At 31.1% G+C, this 24945-nt stretch overlaps 3 protein-coding genes across 3 annotated transcripts; all 3 read left to right on the forward strand.

The window, feature by feature from the left end:
- The first annotated feature begins 6548 nt into the window (after window positions 1–6548).
- LOC114195993 (uncharacterized) lies at window positions 6549–10595 on the forward strand. The gene is made up of 3 exons (XM_028086463.2): window positions 6549–7268; window positions 9623–9703; window positions 9836–10595. Exons 1-3 carry the CDS (start codon window positions 6890–6892, stop codon window positions 10252–10254), a joined length of 879 nt encoding a protein of 292 aa, XP_027942264.1. The 5' UTR covers window positions 6549–6889; the 3' UTR covers window positions 10255–10595.
- Window positions 10596–12007: 1412 nt separating this feature from the next.
- On the forward strand, window positions 12008–15372 carry LOC114163934 (RNA polymerase I-associated factor PAF67). The gene is made up of 5 exons (XM_028048328.2): window positions 12008–12972; window positions 13739–14227; window positions 14344–14437; window positions 14948–15019; window positions 15117–15372. The coding sequence occupies exons 1-5, from the start codon at window positions 12131–12133 to the stop codon at window positions 15159–15161; spliced, it is 1542 nt and encodes a 513-aa protein (XP_027904129.1). The 5' UTR covers window positions 12008–12130; the 3' UTR covers window positions 15162–15372.
- A 3994-nt stretch (window positions 15373–19366) lies between these two features.
- ASP3 (aspartate aminotransferase 3) lies at window positions 19367–24159 on the forward strand. Its single transcript, XM_028048560.2, has 12 exons — window positions 19367–19730; window positions 20163–20234; window positions 20387–20448; window positions 20537–20620; window positions 20724–20823; window positions 20919–21039; window positions 21149–21312; window positions 21598–21735; window positions 21962–22083; window positions 22449–22543; window positions 22833–22953; window positions 23934–24159. The coding sequence occupies exons 1-12, from the start codon at window positions 19524–19526 to the stop codon at window positions 24016–24018; spliced, it is 1371 nt and encodes a 456-aa protein (XP_027904361.1). The 5' UTR covers window positions 19367–19523; the 3' UTR covers window positions 24019–24159.
- The last annotated feature ends 786 nt before the right edge of the window (window positions 24160–24945 follow it).

The following is a 24945-nucleotide window of genomic DNA, read 5'->3' on the forward strand; positions in this document are numbered from 1 at the left end:
TTTACAAAAGTTAACAACACTGTACTGGTGTAAGAATCTCATTGATAAATAATATGATATGCCTCATTCATATCTAGATATTTACTAGTACTAACATTTATGCATAGTATTGTGGTTATCAAATGAGTCATAATCACAGCTCATCACAATAAATATACTTTATAATTCATGCTTTAAATTAAAAATTTGTATCTCTTACACGGTGAATGTCCAACAGCAAAATATATATTAATTTAAAATCATTTCTCACAATAATGTACAATAATGTACATTCATGCTACATTCCTTGATGTTGTTGACATTATTCAATAAACGTCAACACATAAAACATTATTACTTCACATATAATAAATCAATAAAATATGTTGAAGAAACTGTAGCTAAAATTAATAGAATTAAGAACTCGATGACTTGTATTATTAGGGCAACTTTCATGATTAATTAAAAATAAGAAGAGACAGAAAGTATAAAATTGTGCTTAGTTAGAAGGAAACAAATAGGATCACCTTTTTCAAGGCAAAATGGCTTAAACAATACTCAGTACATACGTATATTCTCTATGGCATAAAAAATCTTTGCACCGAAATGAATTGTATTTATTTTATATATAATTTTTTGTTGTTTTATATAATAAACTCTTGTACGTATCTCGTGATAACATTTTTTCAAAAACAGTGAAGATGAACAGTTTATATAAACACTCTTATTAATACTCTATTTGTATTTGTTTTTATTGATTTATTGTAGGTGAGGAAGGAAAAGTTAAGTGAGTAGGTCAATTGGATCGATCAATTTAAAGATAATTGTACAAATGGATTTGAGGGAAAAGTGAGAGAAAAGTTACCGCGCCTTATATACAATTATGATTTAATCCTCATGATACTTAAAAAAAAATTGCCTTGAAAGATTATGATTACAAAAAAATATATGTAAGGCCAAAGAACCCAAAATTGACTCTATTGTAATATTAAAGATAGGAGAATCAATTTCTATATTTCCAAAATCAACTATCTTTTTCATGTACATCTAGTGACACTATTAAATTATTTTGAAATATATAGTGTTTTATGTTTTGTCAAATATGTATTTTTTTAATCTGAATTTGGTCATGAATTTTGAAAAAAATGATACCATCTATTTTCTTTTTTGGTTAAATTTTTTAATCAAATCAAGGTTTTTTTTTTATCAAATTTAAAGATGGTTTGTTTTGTTGGTATAATTGACATAATCATAATGTCAATTTTTTGATGAGAAATTCTTATTTCAGTTTAAGAAATTTAACAAAATTACTAAATTACATCAATTTTTACAAAATTGTGACGAGACTAAACAAAATAGAGAACCAACTTGACGTTTTTAAACAAAAAAATGAATCAAAAGAGTAATTTAACAAACATCACATCTCTACATCCCCAAAATATTGGTTGAAGATTTGCACTGAGACCAAGCCACCTAACTCGTTCTTCAACCCAATTAACTCATTTTGTCTTTTAGTGTGATTGACTCGTTTCAATTTTTAGCCTTGACTGAATTATCTCAGATTTTGATCCCGAACAACTTGACTCTATTTTCGACTCAAATTGAATGGATCCAGCCTTTAATATGGCTCGAATGGGCTCAACCTTATGTCAAAATCAACTCGTTTATACTCACTCGTCTCGATTTCATACCAAAATAATTCGACTTGACTTTCATATCAAAACAAATTATTTTAATATAAAAATTTTAATTCTTTTTAAATAAATAAGTTATCTTTCTAAATTACCTAATTCAAATATAAGGTATTTTAATTTTAACCTACATGTAATTTGTAGTTGCCTATACCAAATTCAAAACTTCTATTTATAATCTATAATAATATATAAAGGGGATTTCTCTTTTTGTGTCCATTTTTCATTTTTCAATTTTATCCTTAACTATTACTTCAAAAATTAATTATTTTATAATTATTTATTTTTATATGTTTTTTAAATATTTTTTATTTTGACCATTATTCTAAAATTTTTTGAACAGTTGTTTTATTCAACAACTATTTTAAAATTTATTATATATATTTTAAAAATAAATATTATTATTTTTATAAAAATTAAAAAAATATGAATATACATACACGATAGTGCCTGTTCTCGATAGTGCCTGTTTTTGCTAGTATTTAGTGTAAAATCCTGTTAAAAAATCGATAGTGCCTATTTTCGCTAGTATTTACTGTAAAATCCTGTTAAAAAAGTACAGTTTGACGTTTTCTGAAAAGAAATATGGGTTGAAATTTTTGAAATATACCAGTAGTGCTTCTTATAAATTTTTGGATGGTTATCTGGAGCATGGACAATTTATTTATTTAAATATTTATTTGGTTTAATTAATTTTATGATTTAGATATTTGTAAAGTTTTATCTAATATTTCTTTATTCTTAATTTAATTCCTCCTTTATTTAAGACTGCATTCTCAACGATATAAAATCATACATAATTTTTATTTTTCAAAATTTGTATAAATTATTTTTAATTTTTTTTGTTAGACAACTTTTTCTAATACTTGAATAGACTCCATTGTCATGTACAGAGAGTCCAAAGTTCGAATTTAGTCAATATCAGTGTAAAAATACCTAATCGATAAATTAGTTTTATACACTTAAATCTGTACGTTACATATATGCTTTTTTCCATGTAAACGTCAGATTTGGCTTTTAGTCTCTGTATTTTCTTACTAACATATATGCTTTTCTCACCAGAAACTTTTATACTCATTGCTCTCACAAATCCTACATAAAACAACGGTGTTATTATGTTTCAATGTCTATATACAGTAGTATAGTTTTTTGTTTATAAATAAAAATATATATGCATTATTTTTTTATTCTATATGAATTTTTATTATATAAAAAATAAAATAATTAAATATATTGTTTATCATGCATTGTACTAAAATTAATTATATGTAAAATATGAACCATTTTTCTTTTTTTATTTATGTGGTAATCACTTTTTCATATTTTTTTCTTTTTTTTTCTACTATGTTTTATTTATTCCATATGAAATTTGTAAAGTAACTTAAATATAATCAGAAATCAAATAAGAAAATAATATATGTACTTTCAACCAAAAATTTATATTATCTATACTATTATATCTACACTTTTATACTATATTGTTGTATAAAAATTGATTCCTTTAAGTATATATATATATATATATATATATATATATATATATATATATATATATATATATATATATATTTTTTTTTTTTTTCTTTTTCAATACTACACTTTAAGTTTATATGCGTTCTTTTTCTTAAATTTACCTCAAGTGAATTTTCTAAATTTAACTATTTCTTAATTTATTTTTTTAATTAAACATATAAAAAATTATCTACAAAATAAACAAAAACTATTTATAATGAATTTGTAAATATTATTTATTTTTATTTTTATGTTATAACTTTTTATTAATATAAAAAATAAACACGCGTACGCATAACTCATGTTATTCTATTTTACTAATATATAAGTATAAGTATATTGTTATAATTATTTTCTTATTTTAATTTTTGTTGATATATAAAATTTTTAAAATGTTAAATTGCATCATTATATTATTAACATTATCATATAATATGATACCTACTAATATTCCTACATTATTATCATCGTTAATACAACTATAAAAATCAATTTGTGGGTAGATTAGAATAAACTTGTTGTTGAAAAGTTGTAAGCTTTTACTTCCTGCACCCAAACAATTTATTCGTGCACACCCTTAACTTTTTAGGTCACTTGTAAAAGTAATTTCCAGAATATATATTTTAGAATAAATTTATAGAATTTCCAAAATAAGATTTTCGAAATGAATTTTTCATAACACAATTTGAAAAAAATTATGGAACATTAGTTTTAAAATTATCAAATATATTTTTAATTTATTTTTCAAAATGAGATTACTGAAATGAATTTTTTAAAATACATATAATATTTTCTGAAATGACTTTTTCGGAAGATCCAAATATGTTTCCCTCTCTTATTCCTATGCAACAGTGAGTGGTGATGGATAGAAGTAGTGAGTGATGATGTTGATATAAGTAGTGATAAAATATAAGGTTTTTTTTTTTTTCTCTTATAGTGGGGATGCAGTTAATAATTATGGGGTATAAGAAAAAAATAGCCGAAAACATAAATCAGACTAACTTTTTAACCAACCCAATTAACTACCAATCTAAACAAGTTTAGTTTATTTTACAAAATAATAGTTATATTTTAAAAATATTTAAAAACGTTATTTTACTATATATATAATATTAAAATTAGTTTAATTAAAACAACTATATATTTGATTTTTTGACCCTTTTGAAACTAGAAAAAATAGCTTGTTATCCCATTAGTCATTTTAAACTTAAGCAGTAGGAACTCAAGATCATCTATTATACTAAATTCGTATTTTCAACACCTCTAACTATCAGTCATACTTAAACATATTAACAATATATCAATGAAGTTCCTTAATTTTGATGAACGACAACTTTAGCTAGTTTTTCTAATTTCAACGTAGAGGGAGAAATAGCTTGCATTTGATAATCACAAATATTTAATTTAATGATATATATTTTTTTATAATGTGGGAGAAAACCTACAAAATTATTATTTCACTGAATCTCTACTATTCTCGCAATTATTATTCTCAATGTCATATTACGGTGTAAGAGGGTACACACAAAGGTAAAGTCAGTATTTGGCAAAATTATTATGTTATCATAGAGGTAGTTCTATTTAGAAGAAAGTTAGCTTCTCTATCTTGGATACATACTTATTTATACTACTATTATTGAATTTTTATTTGCATAAATGATTAAAGAATATCTAAATATGACTTAATCATCAGTTGGTGTATAATTTTGTTTAATAGTCTATTAAGTAATGATTATTCATCTATTAGACTATCTACATACTATTAAGTAAGTCATTTAATTTTGTACCGAGAAAGTGAAGATGGCCATATATCGAGATGTTATCAAATTACCATTAACAAAATGTGAAGGTTTAAATATCTATTTGGTCTTTATTTTTACGGTGGTATTTATTGTTGATAGTTCTAATTTGTTTAAATGTTTAAAATAATCTTCATTTTTATAATTTGTGATTAATTTAATCTTTGTGTCACACCGTTTAGATGAGTAACGAAACATTGTACAAGTAACACTATTTGTATTACATCTTCCATTTTATTTATTACGTGGACGATTTGTATACAGTGAGGTGGAGAAACTAGGTTTAAATAGGGGTTTGGGGAAAACCTAATTAGAAATTTGGAGATTGATGCTATTAGTGGAAAAAATGAGATTCATGGTGTCGTGCTAATTACCTACTATGTTTATAATGGATTTTGAGTGGAGGCTCTTGAACTTTTCTACACTCTAAACCAATTTAAAATTCATCTCGATTTCATAGCTCTCATTAGTACACTGTACTTTATCTTTACACTAAAGAAAAAGAAGATTCACGGGTTTTTGATTAGGAAAGGATTTTTCTTGGAGGGACCAATTGCTAGCTCCCTAGTGGATATGTATGATCACAGTGGAAATGTGGAAAACTAAAAAAATATATTTAATTATGTAAAAAAAGAGAGATCTAATTTTATGAACTTCCATGATTAATGCAAATGGATTCACACCAAAGAATTAAGGGAAATATGTATTGATATCAAACATCTTCGCAGCAGGTGAAAGATGGAATGATGTTGAAGAAGTGATGTTGAGAATGAAAGGAAACGACACGAAGAAGACACCAGGATGCATTTGAATTGAGATTGAGAATAAGATTCACACCTTCATGGCAAGGGACAAGTCTCATCCAAAGTCTAATGATATTTGTCTACCCAAATATCAGTAATTAAGTTTTCCCTTAATCATGTTTTTTCACTCAGGAGCATTTTTTCCACCAACAGCACTAATCTCCAAATCCCTATTTAGATTTTTCCTAAATCCCTAATTCGAACTTCATTTCTCCACCTCATTGTATACAAACCACTCCACATAATAAACAAAATGGAAGACATAAACCGGTCCATGTAATAAATAAAATGGAAGACATAATACAAATAGTGTAGTCTGTGTTCCGTTACTCATTTAAACAGCGTGACACAGAAGTACAAAATTAAACACAAATTAAAAAAAAATGAAGATCATTTAAAATATTTGAAAAAGATTAAGACAATCGACAATAAACACAATAAAAATAAGGACGAAATAGATATTTAAGCATAATGCGAAAGAATTTTTGAGAAGCTTAGTAATAAACTTTTTATACAAAATTTTTAGAATAACCACAAATTAAAAGTTACCATTTCATGATATATAAAAAAACACATTATTGATTAATAGAAGTGATTTAATATCATTTTTAGAATATCGTTATAAATTCAAACTTAATAATTAGGACAAGATGATAGTCTAACTAAAAAAATATATAAATTGAAAAGTACAATAAACAACCTAGAAATTAAATGATGTGATAAAGTATAACAGGAAAATAATGATTCGTCAAAAAAAAAAAAAGTTTAGCTTTGCCTTCAGCGCAGCAATTCTGAGAGCAACTTGGCACCGAAATCGAATAATCTTTATCATCTTTTTCACGTTAAGGTTCCACTTCCAATCTGTTAATTCACGATTCAAAACCTATGCTCGCAGTTACTACAAGTTTCCATCACTGTCACTATTTTGAGCTTCTCTTTACCATCTTCCAAATCCCATTTCTTTGAAGCCACATATTCTTTACTAAAGCATAATTGATTGATCAGTGGGAGCAGCGTGTTAGGGTTTCGAAAAGTTGATCTCGGAAAACAGTCCAAACCCTAATTCTTCATATCCATGTCATTCTGATTTTTGCTACTTCCGACAATGGCGATCATCGGCGACGCACTTCGCCAGGCGTTCATGCCGAAGCGCGAGTACGAGAGCCTTAGGGAAGAAGAGAAAGCGTGGGGCAAGCTTCAGAGACCTGCGACTGTGGCTTCCGTGGTTGCCATTGGGCTTGCGATATTCGTGTCCACGGTTATCAGTTTGAAAATCGTGTTTCCGGGTAGCGATGGGAAGAGAGTGTTATGTGTCGATCGAAGGCTTCAGTCTATACAGATAGGGATGAAAGGTGATTCCGATTCCGATCGCTTTCCCGGTGGTTTCTATCTCACGGACCAGGAGATTGCTGATTATTACTGGATGGTTGTGTTCATTCCTTCAACGATCATTTTCGCGCTGTCGGTTGTATATCTCGTTGCCGGTAAGAAATTGGATTTCTATGTTGCCTTTGATGAGGGTTTCTTGTCTGATTGTTGTCAAGATATTGATGCAGAATTTTTGAAGACTGTTTTTGGTGTTTGTTTTGTTTCATTAAACAGATAAAGGTGTCCAATGCCACTTTATTGGCATCTTATACGATTCTAAGTTTGGTGTTAAAAATATTTATGGCTATAATATAATGATTGGGAGAATATTTTTGGGGTTAAAGGGTTTCAAGAACGTGGACCGCTGGAAATGTTTTTTAGAGAATCACTGTGGGAAGAGTTCAACTGTAGATTTTGCCTTTTATGCGGGAAGTGCAATTCACGATTGCCGTAAAACATGAAATGTCTAGGGGGTTGATCAGAAAGTAAACTTCTTCCATCATCTCATGGCTAGGAGGAAATAGCCTTGAAATTGAACTAAAATCATAAGAAATGGAACCAAGATCGTTGGTGTCCGTTGGAAAATAATCTTGATTGCAGTCACTTTAACCCTTGCACTAATTGCAGCCTCTTTAGGGTTTCCTTTAATTTCAACTTTGATTATTAGATACGACTTGAATACATCTTATAAAGATTAAGCAAACCTAAGCTGATTTTATGGAATTGAGTTAGGTTTAAACAAAATTCTTAGAGTGTCAATGAAAGATTAGGAGATTGAGAGACAGAAGTCTTAGCTCACATGGGTTGTGGTGCCTCTTGAATGAGAAGTAAATACTGCAGTGCTGTTGGATTGTTCTCCCTATTGTGAAATGGAAGGAGATTATTTTGATGTTACAATAGACTTATTTGGTTTATGCTCACTAAGATTTGAAGAGTATCTCTTGGCATTGATGTAACACGTGGGTTGTTTTCACTAAGTTTAATATGATCAATGGGACCATTGTACTATTCTCGTTGATAATTGGAAGGTATGCATTTCTGCATTCTAGAGGGGAGTACTGGGGAAGTAGATCACTTGTTCTAAAATTTCTTCTGGCATCTTGTTACAGTAATTCTACATTATAAAGTCTTGGATCCACAACACAAATTTACAGTTTGACTCACGTAAGTCAATGCTTTCTGTTATAAGCTTAAGAAAATTTTACAAATTTGGGAATCCAGTAGTTTGGCAAACGTTATCAATTACTCTGGTAGAGTGTTTCTATTTTCCATTCAACCACAACCATTTCACTGAAATTCTATATAATGCCACAGATCTCACCATGGGGATTCTTTTCACAGATTTGCTAAATGATGTGGATGAATGTCAATCACAGATAGCTACATTTTGAAATATATTCCATTTCTTTAGCCTAGGTTTTTTGCAAGACTCATGATCTCTTTTGTCTCTCTTTCGGAATTCATGATGTTCGATTTACATAGGTCAATGGTTTGTGGTGTTAAAAGAGTGCTCTCTAATCCCTACATCGTACATCCCCCCTCTTAATGCAAAACATGTTTTGACTGCATTGTACAGCTTCTTAATTTATAATTCATCTATTCTTTGATAGTGGTATAATATTTAGGCTTAATTGCACATTTATCTTGACAAACTAGGTCTTATTTTGTCCAAATATGTGGCGATAGATAAGGGATCAAGGATATAGGTTATTTTAAAAAATTTAGAACACATTTGATAAAATTTGAAGGATTTTGAAAGATAAGAGAGTAGATTTTGAAGAGAGATAATTTTGAGTATTTTTTAGTGAAACCTGATGTTTTGGTTGGTGACTTTTGAGCAAAAGACAATTTGGTCAATTCATTTTGTTAAGATTTTGAGTCGAACAGGATCATTTGCGGGTTTTGGTTATAAAAGAAGTTGAATAGATAAACAAATTTCTTACTTTTAAAAAGGGTAAATTATTTAGTATGTCCTGAGCTATATTTGCGAATTTCAAACAGACCCCTGAACTATTTTTTTAATTGGGTCCCTAATCTAAAGGTTGGTCACTGGTTATTCTTTGGCTGGATAAAACCTACACAAAATGACAGTGCTGGTTTTAGAAACCCTAAGAATTCAATTAAAAAAACTTACATGATCGATGACCTAATAAAAAATAGTTTAGGGAGCTATTTGAAAATTCATAAATAGATACATTTAATTGGCTCCAACAAAATTAGGAGGACCAACATCAGACATAGTTCAAACTGAAGGGATAAAAAGTGCAATCAAGTGTTATCCTTTTTTTTTTGGAAACATGTGTTGGATAAATACCCATTTCATTGTTCTTGGTGCATTATCTTGTTTCACATAAATTACTGTTTTTGGGTTAAATGACTTGTCTTGTTAGTTCTGAAAGCTTTGTGCCATAATTATGGAGAATTTAGTTTTGTGTTATGCCCAGTTTTAATTATGACAGTTGTTTTGCAGGCATGGCTGTTGCATATTCTGCTCCAACTAGGCATGGATGCTTGAAGGTGGTTGAAAATAATTTTTGTGCTTCAAGAAGGGGTATGATTTCTTCTATAACAATGGTCTTTCCTTTGCGACGCTCTAAAATTTTGGCGGATCTTATTCTAATGCCTGAGCATTTTATCGGCCCAAAATTGACTTAGTTTTTTGTTTTCTTTGGATAACCAACAGGTGGGGTACGATGTCTGTCCATCTTAAACCTTATATTTGCTATCATCTTTGGTCTTCTTGCCTTGTTTCTTGGTTCAAGCCTCTTGACAATGATGAGCAACTGTTCTAAACCTCTGTTTTGGTGCTACGAAATTGCATCGTGGGGACTGGTTGTACTATATGGGGGCACTGCCTTCTTCTTGAGGAGAAAGGCGGCCACAATTCTGGACGAGGGAAATTTAAGTGGTCGAAATCTGGGGCTGGAAATGTTGGAAACGAACCCCCTGGAAGTTACACCAGAGGTGGAAAGGCGTGTAAATGAAGGGTTTAAAGCATGGATGGGTCCATCCCTTCTTTCTTCTGACGAAGAAGACGAAGCTGACAGGTATGATGAGGCACCTCGTGCCATGCGATCTAACTCAAACAGGCAAAGAGTCTGAACTCGATATATTCAGGGCCAAGAGCTTGATATCATATTTTCCAGCCTTCATGCCTTAAAGAATGCTGTATGGTGTGGAAAGCAGTTTTGGACAAAAAATGTTTACATGTATCATATGACAAAAAAAAAAATGTTGATTAAAGGCGTGTGAATTTGATGTTCAACTTTGAACTACGATTTCGTCTGGGCGAGTTGGTAGTCTGTAGTTTAGTCTGTGAATAATTACTAAATCGGGAATGACCTGACTTTACTTAGGTTGACTACAAAATGTTTCCTGAACTGCTCACTGATCTTCTCTATGGAGGCCTAATTTTTTAGTTTGATTACAATTTTGTTTGTGAATTTTTTGTCTCAGAAGCATGAACATTATAAATACATCTGTTCACATTAAAATGGATTAAATATAACACGTTTATGTAAGGAAAAAAAGAATTAACTCATGTAATTGGTCCGAGAAGGAGTTGCAAAGTGTCCTCCAGATGCGGCCTCAACAAACTTGTTAGAGAAAATAAGTAGATGCTTTCAACAATTTTATTTTCAGATCCAAGACCAACTTTCCCTGCTGGTATTCGGCCTGGCGTGCTCAGCTGTTAATCAATTGCAGGCTGACTTCTCATGAAAGGTAAACAATTTTTAAAATACGAGATCATAGTGTTATATCAGCATTTCTCATATTTAGTTTACTTTATATAAATTAATTAAAAAATATGTAAAACTTGCTCTATCTGACTTTATATTCACAGTTATATATTTTTGTATAATGATAACTAAGAATAAATTTATTTAACAATTAAATCTTGAAATTAAAGTAACAAACTATAAATCTTTTGGTGTACATATTTTGTTTCCATTTTTATCCTTTATGTATTTTTTTCAAATCAAACTAATTATTTTATCAATTTTATCCTGTAAGTATTTTTTTTTTAAATTTAACCATATTTTAAAATTTGACCATTTGCTTCTAAAATTTAACTATTTTTAAACTAAAATAATTATTATAATAAAAAATATTATCTACAAAAAATAAACATTACCTGCAATATAATTGTAAAAATTATTTAAATTTACTTTAATAATTACAATAATAATAATTTTTTTATAAAAAAAAACACATGTGTTTTTAGTATGTATAAAAGGGATTTTATTAGAGTTAAGCAATATACAAAAGTTAACATCATATAACAACTGATATCTAATGATTTTGATCTTAATTTTCTCCTTTCAAAATCGTTCAAAGCAACACAAAATTTTAATGCAACAGATTTTTTGTGTTTGTGTTTCTCTACCATTGTTATGACATATAAACTATAACCAATATATATATATATATATATATATATATATATATATATATATATATATATATATATATATATATATAAAATTGATGTAAAAAAGTCTTGTAATATTATGAATTGTGTACCAATACTATTTATCTTTTACGTCATATGATATATGATAGATATTTTCACTCTTAATTTTCCTTACCTTAGTTCTCATATAAATGTAGGAATTAATATTTGCTTTTTTAATTAACATATATACTTTTCTATTAAAATACTTTTAAACACACGTGTATATATATATATATATATATATATATATATATATATATTTTTTTTTTTTTTTTAATCCAACTTATGAAATGGCATGACTCGATGGATGGTGGGTATGTTGAGATAAGGTAAGCCCAATATCTTTTCGCGGGCCTTAATAACATTAATATATGTTGAGAAACTCATTCATTTTTAATATTGTTTTTCATAAAAAAAAGAAAAAAGTTGTTAACATATTCAGCTTCCCCTTCACTGCCAGTGCGAAACCCTAACCTAGCTCTGTCGCGGTAGCTGTCTCCCTTCCCAAACTCTGTTCCAAGCATGGCGAACCAGGACTACGAAGAGCGCCAACAAACGCAGGAGCTCGGGTACGACCCGAACTTCGTTCCGGACTCTGTGAAATCGTTCGTGGTTCACCTGTACCGTCACATCCGCGAGAAGAACGTGTACGAGATCCACCAGATGTACGAGAGCTCGTTCCAGACCCTGTCGGAGCGGCTCTTCAAGGACACGCCGTGGCCCTCCGTGGACGCCGTGGCGCATTACGTGGACAACGACCACGTTTTTTGCCTCCTCTACCGCGAGATGTGGTTCCGTCACCTCTACGCGCGCCTCACGCCCACGCTCCGCCAGCGCATCGATTCCTGGGACAATTACTGCAGCCTTTTCCAGGTGGTCCTCCACGGCGTCGTAAACATGCAGCTCCCCAACCAGTGGCTGTGGGACATGGTCGACGAGTTCGTCTACCAGTTCCAGAGCTTCTGCCAATACCGTGCCAAGATGAAGAACAAGACCGAACAGGAGATCGCGCTATTGCGCCAGTTCGACCAGGCCTGGAATGTGTATGGGGTTTTGAACTTCCTTCAGGCGCTGGTGGAGAAGAGTACCATTATTCAGATTCTGGAGCAGGAGAAGGAGGGGCTCGAGCAGTTTACTGCCACGGATGGGTATGATTACAATGGGGGGAGTAATGTGTTGAAGGTTCTGGGGTATTTTAGTATGGTGGGGTTGCTTAGGGTTCATTGCTTGCTGGGGGATTATCATACTGGGATCAAGTGCTTGCTCCCTATTGATATTAGTCAGCAAGGGGTTTATACCAGTGTTATTGGGAGTCACATCACCACCATTTATCACTATGGTTTTGCCAATCTCATGCTCCGCAGGTAATAAATACTTTTGTTTTGTGACTATTGATATTGTTATGTTCTTTAACCACATGGAGTTCCCGAACTGAGAGCTTGACAATGTTCTTTAGATTTGTTTTGGTGCTTGAACAATGCTTGTTGATTTGCCATTTGTGATCAAAGACAGTGAGTGTCTCTTGTCTTTGCTTGTGAAAGACAATGAATGGACTTTGCCATCTAAAGATTCTAATCCATTTGTGGCACCTTTGCCATGTATGCATTACCTATCGTTTGAATTGCCTTCTTTTGCTATTGTAGATTGATAGTGTTGGTGTTTGACTTCATTAATCTCTCTGTTATTTTGAATTATTAATTTCATTTTTTAATTTTCTAGTTATTTGTGGATCATACAATTTAAATTGATTAATTAAATTAAAACTTTCGTTTGCTATCACTTAATGTAAGTATATTGGTTTTTTGTTCATATAACAAATGTCGATGATCGGTTTCCGAACCCAATGTGAATCATTCAATTCATGATCTTACAACATGTGTCGTTTGGACTTTGTCTTTTTGTCTTGGTTTTTAGTTCCGAGTACAATTGAGTATCTGAAAGATCATTTAAAATGGGAAAATACTCATCCATTCTGGGTTGCCATGAATATGCATGATTTTATCTGATCAGAAGACCAGATTAGTAAATAATATTCCAATAGAACCCCCATAACTTATTTTGGTGAAGTTTGTTACAAGTGGAGTCCCTTATTTATTTCATTACTGGACCTAACCAATTACTTTTTTACAGATATGTGGAAGCAATTCGAGAATTTAACAAAATTCTCTTGTACATCTTCAAGACAAAACAGTATCACCAGAAATCACCCCAATATGAGCAGATATTGAAGAAAAATGAACAAATGTATGCCTTGCTGGCAATTTGTCTTTCACTTTGTCCCCAAACCAGGCTTGTTGATGAAACTGTGAACTCTCAGTTGCGGGAGAAGTATGGTGAAAAGATGGCTAGAATGCAGCGATATGACGATGAGGCATTTGCTATCTATGATGAGCTCTTCTCGTATGCATGCCCTAAGTTCATCACCCCTTCAGCTCCTAGTTTTGAGGAGCCTCTTGTAAATTATAATCAGGATGCCTATAGACTTCAATTAAAACTGTTCCTTTATGAAGCAAAGCAGCAACAATTATTATCAGGTGTCCGGACCTTCTTGAAAGTGTATTCCACAATCTCCCTTGCAAAACTTGCGAGTTACATGGAAGTCGATGAACCTACCTTAAGGTTTATACAAAATATTATTTTAACATCCTCCCCCTTGAATATCAAGATATTTTGTTTATAATATATAGGCTTTGTGCATAAGCTTATTCGTGTATTTCCATTCTATTGTGTGGCAGGACTATCTTGATGACATACAAGCACAAGACACACGCTGTTGATAGTGATGGGAAAATTACATCCAATGCCGATGTAGATTTCTATATCGATGAGGTAAGTTTGCCCGCATTTTTCTTGAATTTTCCTTTTCTAATTGAAATTATTCTTATTGCAAATGCTGTTTGGGAATGTGAGCCATATTGTCATGTTTGTCCTTTTTAGTAGAACATGTCTCTTCGATAATAATATCATTTACTTGCTCTCAAAGTCTTTGTTAAATCAAGGTTCAAGTCTGAGCTTTGACCACTATATGCATTACGTAGTCAGTGGTACTGATTCACCATTGATGGTCTTTTTGTTGGTTTGCATCTGATAGATATTATTCTGTAATTTAATTAACTCTTATGTTGTAACTTCTATGTATATTAAGAATAATACTAGTGTAAAGGGACTATAGTGGTGAACTGACTCCCTGACTTTGTGCCAATGCTATAAACATTGGACAGTTCATATGATTTTCTGTCTCAAGCTAAATTAGGCTTTTGGAATTTAGCTCTGGCAGTTCGCCTGTTTCTATCTTAAATGGTGCCTGCAAATGTTGAACATCTTTTCAATTTGGTGCAGGACACAATTCATGTTGTGGAGTCCAAGCCTGCGAAACGTTATGGTGATTACTTTTTGCGTCAGATTGTCAAGGTATGTAAACACATTGCATCGTGGTTCATAATTTTCCTGTTTGCCACACTTCCCTTGTATATATTAACATGAACAATTTGTTCTGTTTTATTTGCAGCTTGAAGGGGTGATCAATGAGATGGACGGTATAAAGCTGGATTGAGTTGCTGCCTTTTAGATTCTTAAAGAATTTCGTAGTATATCCGTTGTCGAGGTTTTCCCTGAGGAGTTAGTGTGTTGTTTTGAGGCGGAGGATGTAGTTAGCTTTCTACATGTAATTCTAAAATTTTCTCTCATAAACTTTATTTTATTTAACCAAGTAACTTAACCATTTATTGTTTCAAAGGAGGGCTAAAGAAGTTAATAGTTCTTCAGATGTGTTACTCGTTTTAATTCATGATTATTAGTTCAGTTTTTCCGCTTCCAGCGACAAAGTTATACTGTATAGATTATGGAATACTTGAGCAGCGAAATATGTTTGACCGACGAGCGAAATCATAAACCGCTTTGTTATTCTCAATCTGTGGTCTTTTGCAAATCTCAATTCTTGAGGGTTATCGCTACACCGGAAAGGAGATTCTTTTCAGTTGTAATTGATGTGTTTGGATACGTATTAAAGAGGCCGAGCATGGAAGGATGCCATAAATACAATGATGTGACGCAATAGAACCGGTATGTCTGAGAAGCGATACATTCATAAGCGTGGATTGGGTGTAGTATACTAAACTATTTAATATGGAACATAATATTAAGCAATCAAATTTATAAGTATATAAAAATTAGGATATCTATACAATACAAAGTATATATTAAGTTATAGCTACTCACTATTAGATCCTCAATACTAGTTTTATCGTCGATCATCTTTTATACACATAATATATGATTATAACATGATATATTTTGTTCACATAAGATATGATGATAACATGTAGACAAACCACAACACAATATAAACAAGGGTAAAAAGTGAAATTTTAACAATTTATGAGTCTATAATACACTAATTTAATCATTCAAAATAAATAATATATAATTTAATCACAATATACCATTCAATAAGACAAGCAACGCTCAAGAGTATACAACGCTCAAGAGTATATATTAAGTTAAAATGTTCATAAAGTCAACTTAATCTTATAAATCATTATAATCTCATATAAGAACCTTGTTCAACTCTTATCACTTAAACTTTATTTTCTATAATGAGTATGTGAGTTTAATAGAGTTAGATTAACTTCACTTTTTGAACTCTCACTCAATACATAATCTAATACTGAATAATGTGATAATTCTCTTTAGAATTAACCACTTTAATACAATTCATAAATAAATCAAAACATTCTATCACAATCCTCTAATAATCAGGAAATCATCACATTTACCTCTTGAGTCTTATTTACTTTTTCCCATTTATACCACAAATACATTCATAAAGTACAACATTTTCGGCCAATATTTTATATTATAATCAACAATGTTTCAACTCACCTTTATCCATGATTCAAATTGTAACAAACCTTTTTCACTTAAATGTAATTTCTTGTCCAACCACCACACAATCCACATAATACAATTCTCATTACTTTAAGAAAGTAACATATGAAATACATTTTTATTAGAAGATTCGTATTTCCAAATTAACGTCCAGTGTAAAAATCGACGTCCAATACCCAATAACTAAGTACTTAAAGTAGGTTATCCAAACAAGACTAAAATTCATTATTTAACAAAAAGTTAAAATGACTATTTCTCTCAACTCACCCTACTAAAATTGGTCACTAAAATAACACGAAAATTAGAAAAGAATGATATTATATAGCAAATAGAAATTTATTCTATTTTGAAATTTGATATTCAAAATACTCATGAATTCTTCAATTTTACTATGGTATTAGATTTTTAGGAGAGGAAAAACTAGAGAGAAAGAAAATATAAGAGAGAGAATAAGAGGGGGAGAGAAAGAGAAATGTGAAAATGGAGGAGTGGGGTTACTAAGTTTACAAAGATACTTTACATTAATATATATTAACATATATATTACAATTATTAAAACAAAATATCATCATTTAAAATAAAGATAGACCAAAATAAAACAATTAACCGGTTGCGTGACTAAATATATTTAAAACTTGTTTTCTTATTTGAATTTTATTTATTTTCAACTCTTGTTTAGTTATATTTACTTGAAAAAGAAATAATAATGTTTAATTCTTAGTTTGAAAAGAACAACTTTATTTCTATCTTATAAACATTACCTCAACATTGATAGAGAAAAAGAGTTAGATAGATGAGAATATATATATATATATATATATATATATATATATATATATATATATATATATATATATATTTTACGAAGCAACTCCAAAGTATTTTATATTTTCTACAATTAAATAATTTTTATCAGAGAGGACAAAATAAGAAAGGAAAAAAATAAACAAAATTGTAGCATATAAAGTGAAGCTAACTTTGCTGTCACCCTAAAGAAAATAAAAAAAGTGAATTCATGAAACACAATGAAAGAGCAAAAGAAGAAAGTCGCGAGAAGTGAAAGAAAAGTGGCAGAAACTCCAGCTCTAGAGTTTTGTGGAAGAGAAGTGAGAGAGCTTGGTGTTGGTGTTGGCACAATGCTTGGTGCTTGTTTTGTTGATGGAAGAGGGTTGGTGTTGGTGTTGGCACAATGTTTTGTTGGTGTTGGTGGAGAACCACTCCTACTTACAAAAGCTCTACTAAGAACGTTAATCGTTAATTTCTGACCAAAAAAACAATGTGATCCAAAGGTGCAAATGTAATATTGTTTTCCAGTCTATTAATTGAGATAATAGATTATAATTATTTGTATTAAGAGTAGATTAATTCTTTTCAAAAAGATACTGGGTTCAATTTATAGACAAGATAAATTTTCACTTTTAATAGAAGATAAGAACTTAATTTTGATAACTTTTTTTATCGGAAACGGTTAATTAAAGCATTAAGATAAATGATTGCGGTGGTTAAGTAATTGGTGGTAATAAACTGATTTAGTTTAGAGTCGTAGACATGTGTACAATTATTAAAACAAAATATCAAGATTTAAAATAAAGATAATTTTAACAACGTCTAATTTTTTAAAAAAAATTGTTATGTGAAGACCAAAATAAAATAAAGAACATGTTGCAGCACTAAATATATTCAAAATCTGTTCTTTTATTTGAATTTTATTTTATTATCAAATGTTTTGTTTAGTCATGTTTATTAAAAGAATAATAATATATAATTCTTAGTTTGAAAATAATAACTTTATTTCTACCTCATAAACACCTGAATATTGATAGAAAAATAAAGAAAGATAGATAGATCAGAAAAGATAGACTTAGAAAACTAATTTCTCCCTTAGAATTTTGCCCAAACACAAGAATAAATATTGAAATAAATTATTTAATATTGTAGGGGAAAAAAGAAAAACTTAATATATTAGCAGGATTAAAATACAAGAGAGATTTTACAAGGAGTATTTTAGAAAAAAAAAATTGTTCAGACAAAAGAACCAACTTACTACTAGGACTAAATATGATGTAACACTTAAAAGTTCATTATTTATTGGAATAACTATATTTAAAACTATATAGTGGAGCCAAATGTTTGACTTGATGAAAATGCTTAGCAGGTAACTCAGTCCAAAGAGGAGATTAAAAGGATCAATGAAGACCAACACCTATGTACAAGTTACTGATGTTGACCTAATTTAAGTATGACAGCACATTTTAAATTAAACTTTTAACAATCAACGTTGAATTGTCAATTTTCTTGATTTCAATTAAATTTTTTATTGAACTTAAATTTATACGTGTATGCATTTCACAACAATACATTATACACTGACATTGACATTGACATGAGAATGGAAAGGTAAACATAAATAATGTTTTCTTGATGATTTTTGTTTAGTTTTTTTTAATATTTTTTTCCATTTTTAAGAAATATATTAAATATTTTTTAGGTTTATACTATAACGCGACAGTATATTTTTTAATATAACTTTTTTCAGGACATTATAATTAATAGTAAAGTGTCACCAACATTGTCATTCTTTTCTTATGACGAGGGTACAGAAAATCTACTAAACAATTATTCTTATGTTACCATAAATTCAAAACACTTTGTCGCATTGTACGGTGCTATTTTCAATAATTAGTTTATAATAATCTTTTTTTAGAAGGTGGTATGCAATGTCACGCTTTTATTGCATCGAGAAAATTGAATAATTGAAGGCGATAGTGTGACCAACCGAGTAAACGACACATATGGCAACGTTTTAATCATCCACCATTGCATAATAGGAATAGCATAGACGAAACAAATTCATTCTTCTATCATATAACGGTGAGAGAAAAAATGTGAATGAAATGAAATAAACTCTGGTTGCATTTCCAAGTTTGTAATTTGTGGAGGGAATACTTTTCTTTAATTCATTCGCGCACGCACGCACTTTATTACAGGGACCAACAAAACCCGAGAAAATAGAGAGTTTACATTCAGCATGCGCCCACCGGTTATTCTCAAAACTACCTCTCTCTCTGATTCTTATTCCTCTCCCTGTGATCGCAGACTCAACACTCTCGCCAGACATTTCATTAGCGCTCTTGAACCAATGGCTTCTAACGATGGCATCTCCGCTTCGCCAACCGCTGCTTCTGATTCCGTCTTCAACCACCTCGTTCGTGCGCCTGAAGATCCTATCCTCGGGGTAATATTTTCTTCTTGCCTCGCTATTTATTTATTTATTCAAATCATCGCAATTACGATTATGTAACGTATTAGATGAGATCGCGTTTTTTACTTTCTTCTTTTCGTTCTTCTAATTCCTGAGATCGTGTTCTTGACATGTATACAGCAGCATCATTTGAATGATTAATTCGAGATTGTTTTTATTTAAGGAATCTAGGTTTAGATTATTGCGGAAGTTTATCGGTTCGTTGCGTGATTTTGAGCTGTGTAATTGTGTTTGATTGCGTGTGAATTTCGAGGCCGCACGCTACGTTTCGCCGATGCCGTGTTGCGTTGCCTTTGGAAATAGTGCACGTGATTGGACACTGAGGCGTCTAATCATACGAAATTTTTTCTAGTTTTGTTATTATTTGTTTAGTTTTGTTTACTCTGATTGCGTGTTTGAAAATAGGTAACGGTTGCGTTTAACAAAGATCCAAGTCCAGTTAAGCTCAACTTGGGCGTTGGTGCTTACCGAACTGAGGTGAGAGTTTTTTCTTAATGGTACTACATTATTTAGAATGAGATAAACTAGATTACGTTAATTCGTAAATACAATTATATAGTCCTTGTGCATATAATTTTGCTGGCTACTGGAAAGTTGTGAGTTCTTGCTAATACTTTAAATTGTTCCAGGAAGGAAAACCTCTTGTTTTGAATGTAGTGAGGAAGGTTGAGCAGCAACTCATAAATGACTTGTTAGTACCTGACTATACTTTCTCCCTTCTCGTTTCCGGTGATATTATGCGGAACTTTTTAGAATGTTCTGTTCTGCATTATTTTCAGGTCACGCAACAAGGAGTATATTCCAATTGTTGGGCTTGCTGATTTTAATAAATTGAGTGCTAAGCTTATTTTTGGGGCTGACAGGTTAATAATAGAAAAAAAATTCAGTGATTTCTTTTTTATAGAGATTTTTCCTGATCAGTATTCAATACCTAATTGTTTATGCTTACTTCTTTTTTTTGTATAGCCCTGCTATTCAAGAGAACAGGGTTACCACTGTACAATGCTTATCTGGGACTGGTTCATTAAGAGTTGGGGGTGAATTTTTGGCTAAACACTATCACCATGTAACGTGTTTTTTTCTTGACTTTTCTCTCCTTTTTAACTGATGTTTATTTAACGTCACTTTAACATTTTTTACTGCACTTGTCTGTCTGTTCAGCGGACTATATACTTGCCAACACCAACCTGGGGCAATCACCACAAGGTTTTCAACTTAGCGGGGTTGTCTGTCAAAACATATCGCTACTATGCTCCAGCAACACGGGGGCTTGACTTTGAAGGTTGGAAATTACTGTATCAAGCTGTGAAGTGTGAATTACTTATTGTGTCATGATCAATTTCATATTCATCAAGTTTATTTAATATTATTTTACCCTCCGGTTCTTATAGGACTTCTAGAAGATCTTGGTGCTGCTCCATCTGGATCTATTATTTTGCTACATGCATGCGCACATAACCCAACTGGTGTTGATCCAACCCTTGAGCAATGGGAGCAGATTAGGCAGCTAATAAGATTAAAAGCTTTGTTACCTTTCTTTGACAGTGCTTATCAGGCAAGCCTCTTTTGTGTGCAACTAATTTCTTGCTTCTGGCTTCTTAGTTTTAGAATTTTGCGTTTATATTAAAATTTCAAATCTGTCCAGTAGAAATCACATGGGATCCTGATGTTTTGCATGGGTTGAAAAAGAATCAAAATCTTAGTGCTAGCTTCCTTTTTCTTGAAAATGTCATTGATGGATCATGGATGTACAGGAATTTAGGAATTTATATTTACTATGTTTCAGATGCCTATTCTTTGATCAAAAAATATTTTTAAACTATCATTTTTTTTTCAAAAGGGTTTTGCTAGCGGCAGTCTAGATGCAGATGCCCAACCTGTTCGTTTGTTTGTTGCTGATGGGGGTGAATTGCTGCTAGCACAGAGTTATGCAAAGAATCTGGGTCTTTATGGAGAACGTGTTGGAGCCTTAAGCATTGTAAGAACTTCGAAGCATTAAGTGGAGACTATGAAATTTTTGTCAGTAACAAGTGAATGCTCTTTGTCTCCTTGAATCTTATTAGTTACTTGATTACTTTGTGAATCTTTGTATCCTTAGTGCTGATTTTTTAATCTACAGTTATACTTTTATTTTTCTTTGATGACTAGCAGCTTCTTGTGTTTTGATAAGTCTCCCCTTTTTAAAATAATAAAAACTCATCTAGGTCTGCAAGTCACCTGATGTTGCAAGCAGGGTTGAGAGCCAGCTGAAACTCGTGATTAGGCCCATGTTCTCGAGTCCTCCCATTCACGGTGCATCCATTGTGGCTGCCATTCTCAAGGACGGGTAATGAGCCAAGATTCTTCCGCTTTCCTAAGAGAACATAGGGAGAAAAAAAAAAAAGTTGACTGTCTTATTCTTAATGATAGTCTTGAAATGGACAGTCAAATGGTAATGAATTTTGTGCTTGTGTAACCACTTTGGTATTTACGTAGTTCATTCTTCAAATATATGTTTTACAAGGAGGATTCTGGTAAATATTGTCGTTATCTAAGATGGTGATTTTACTGATTGTGATGGTTGGTGTCATCACATATTTTGGTTGTCTATATATTTAATAATTCCAAGGAGGAGATCCTAGGCACATTCTTTTGCTAGGTAATTTTTTCCTGTGCTAAAAAAGTTCCCACTGATTTTTGATTCTCTCTCAGAGATTTGTTCAATGAGTGGACTATCGAGTTGAAAGCAATGGCTGATCGAATTATCAGTATGCGCCAGCAACTTTTTGATGCTTTACAGTCCAGAGGTAAGCCTATCCAGAGTTCCTTCTACAATTCCTTTAGTTTTTGTCTTTTTCGAATGTACCTGGATCACTTTCAACGCTTTACATTCCCGAGGTCAGCCTCTACTGAGTTCCTTTTGCAATTCCTTTAGTTTTGTCATTTTGGGTTGATCTGTATCATTATTGTTGCTCCAGTATGCAAGAAGCTATTCCTTGTTTGCTCATTCTTTATTCTCTTCCCCTACTCTGTATTGTCTTCTGTATATGTGAAACATATGTTGCAGTTATACATATTTCTCCTTTAACTGGGCAGGAACACCTGGTGATTGGAGTCACATTATCAAACAAATTGGCATGTTTACTTTCACAGGATTGAATGCCGAACAAGTTTCCTTCATGACTAATGAGTACCATATATACATGACATCTGATGGGTAAGATATTTAGTATGACTCTGTTAAATGAATTGAAATGAATATGATATGCATTCTCTTTTTCTGTGTTTTTTGGTCCATTCAATTGTAAATATGGAAGCACGCACACCCCTGTATTCTTTTTTCTTTTTTTTTTTCTGTAAAATACACATGGAGATGAATATGGGATTGCATTTTGAAACCCTTTTTGACACAAGATAATATAAAGAAAGGAAAAAATGTTACACACGAATAACAACACAATTAAAAGTAAAAGACTATATTTTCTACTTGCTGTATACCTGAATCTGAATGCTTCGTTTCATAGAAGCTAGTATACGTCTATAGACTATTATTATATATGGCAGGGTCATCTCTTTTAAATTATAAGAAATGAAAATTGTTGTACAAATTCTGCTTTACTTTTAAAACTTAAGTTTTGAATTTTAACTTTCAAATAACTCGTAAGAAAAAAACGTAAGAGAAAATTCAAAACATATCCCCAGTATTCTAAGTAATACTATTCCGATCACTTTTTTCATAATCAAGTTGCGCATCCATGTTTCTTTGTCTTTTCCGTGGTATTTTTAGTATAGTCGTATGCTTATCCAGAATATATTTTTCATTATCAAATACAGTTTTTAAATTCCGCGATCCCTCTAAAGCAAGAGACTCTAGTACCATAGATATTCTGTTGTACTGTTTGCTTAACTTTTGGTTCATTATCATTTGCCAGATAGCAAAACATTCGAAGATTTGTTTGCAATTTAATTCCTTTCGATGTGAATGACTTTTCCTTTCTTGCATCCACACTAATATATATATATATATATATATATATATATATATATATATATATATATATATATATATATATATATATTGAAAAGTTGAGTTCACTTTGTAATAATTATGTTGAGGAGATACAAACTCTAAATTTGCTTCGGCTGTCTATTGTGGCGGAATTCCATCTGACTTGAAATACGCTGTTTATTTTGCAGGAGGATTAGTATGGCCGGTCTAAGTTCCAAAACAGTCCCACATCTGGCAGATGCGATCCATGCAGCTGTAACCGGCGGTGCCTAAAACGTGTTGCTAACTACAGTTTTCAACTTTCTCCGTAGTCCCTACAGGCAGACTTCCATCTTTTTATTTAATAATTGTCAACATCAACTATGATACCTTCTTTCATATGAGACTTAAAGGCAATATTTATGCCATTTGAGATGCTAGCGTTTGGAACTAAGTTTTGATTAGTGAAAAATAACAATAAACTGAGTTTTTAGTGAAAATAATAATAAAGTTAAGAATGTTGCATGAGTAAAAATCTCATAGCGTTAGGTTAGGAATCAATTTAAATTGGTATTGTGGAAATGTGGTAGTTCTGTCAGTCGAGGTTTTGATAAAAAAAAAAGGAGAGGAAATTTTTATAAATAGAACTATTAATAATGACAAACTTTGATAAGAAGTTCATGAATCAGATTTGTACCAGTATTATGATATTATTTTATCATCATAATTGATCATGGACTGAGTTTTTATTCTCTTGATCTTAAATTATAATAATTTGGCTCTTTAAGGGAAAAAATGACTTAGCAATATCTAATTATTTCATTCATTCTTGTTTTAGTACATCACACCAGAACCTGAAATATTAAGGAACGGTAACTATTAAAATATTCTCACTTTTTTATGAGTCTTACACAATTATTATATTTCATTTAGGAATGTTTTATTTTTTACATGACACTTAAATTCTTGTATATTTTGTCATAATTTATTTCTTTTATTTCTTCACTTAATTTTGTACATGGTACTTTTATGAGCCAAAACTATAATTTTTAAATGCTGTGTAGAGCTAATCTTAACCCAAGTATAATATGCTTCCATTTTTATTACATTAGTTGGACTTACTAACACAATTCAGCACACATCCTTGAAGATGAACAATTACTTTGTAATCTCCACAGATGTCGTAATAAGCTAATACTTTTACTTTTATTTTTTTCATTT

This window comes from Vigna unguiculata, chromosome 9, assembly GCF_037176805.1.
Source record: "Vigna unguiculata cultivar grain cowpea cultivar isolate G323 ecotype 2 chromosome 9, ASM3717680v1, whole genome shotgun sequence".
In the NCBI taxonomy this organism is placed as follows: domain Eukaryota; kingdom Viridiplantae; phylum Streptophyta; class Magnoliopsida; order Fabales; family Fabaceae; genus Vigna; species Vigna unguiculata.

Excerpts from the sequence above, each read along its gene's own strand:
- ASP3 (XM_028048560.2), top strand. The coding sequence starts at position 19,524 with ATGCGCCCACCGGTTATTCTCAAAACTACCTCTCTCTCTGATTCTTAT. Across the intron at positions 20,235-20,386 it reads TTGGTGCTTACCGAACTGAG|GAAGGAAAACCTCTTGTTTT; the intron begins GTGAGAGTTTTT and ends AAATTGTTCCAG. Across the intron at positions 21,313-21,597 it reads TCTTTGACAGTGCTTATCAG|GGTTTTGCTAGCGGCAGTCT; the intron begins GCAAGCCTCTTT and ends TTTTTTCAAAAG.
- LOC114195993 (XM_028086463.2), top strand. The coding sequence starts at position 6,890 with ATGGCGATCATCGGCGACGCACTTCGCCAGGCGTTCATGCCGAAGCGC. Across the intron at positions 7,269-9,622 it reads GGTTGTATATCTCGTTGCCG|GCATGGCTGTTGCATATTCT; the intron begins GTAAGAAATTGG and ends GTTGTTTTGCAG. Across the intron at positions 9,704-9,835 it reads TTTTTGTGCTTCAAGAAGGG|GTGGGGTACGATGTCTGTCC; the intron begins GTATGATTTCTT and ends GATAACCAACAG.
- LOC114163934 (XM_028048328.2), top strand. The coding sequence starts at position 12,131 with ATGGCGAACCAGGACTACGAAGAGCGCCAACAAACGCAGGAGCTCGGG. Across the intron at positions 14,228-14,343 it reads GTCGATGAACCTACCTTAAG|GACTATCTTGATGACATACA; the intron begins GTTTATACAAAA and ends ATTGTGTGGCAG. Across the intron at positions 15,020-15,116 it reads TTTTGCGTCAGATTGTCAAG|CTTGAAGGGGTGATCAATGA; the intron begins GTATGTAAACAC and ends TTTTATTTGCAG.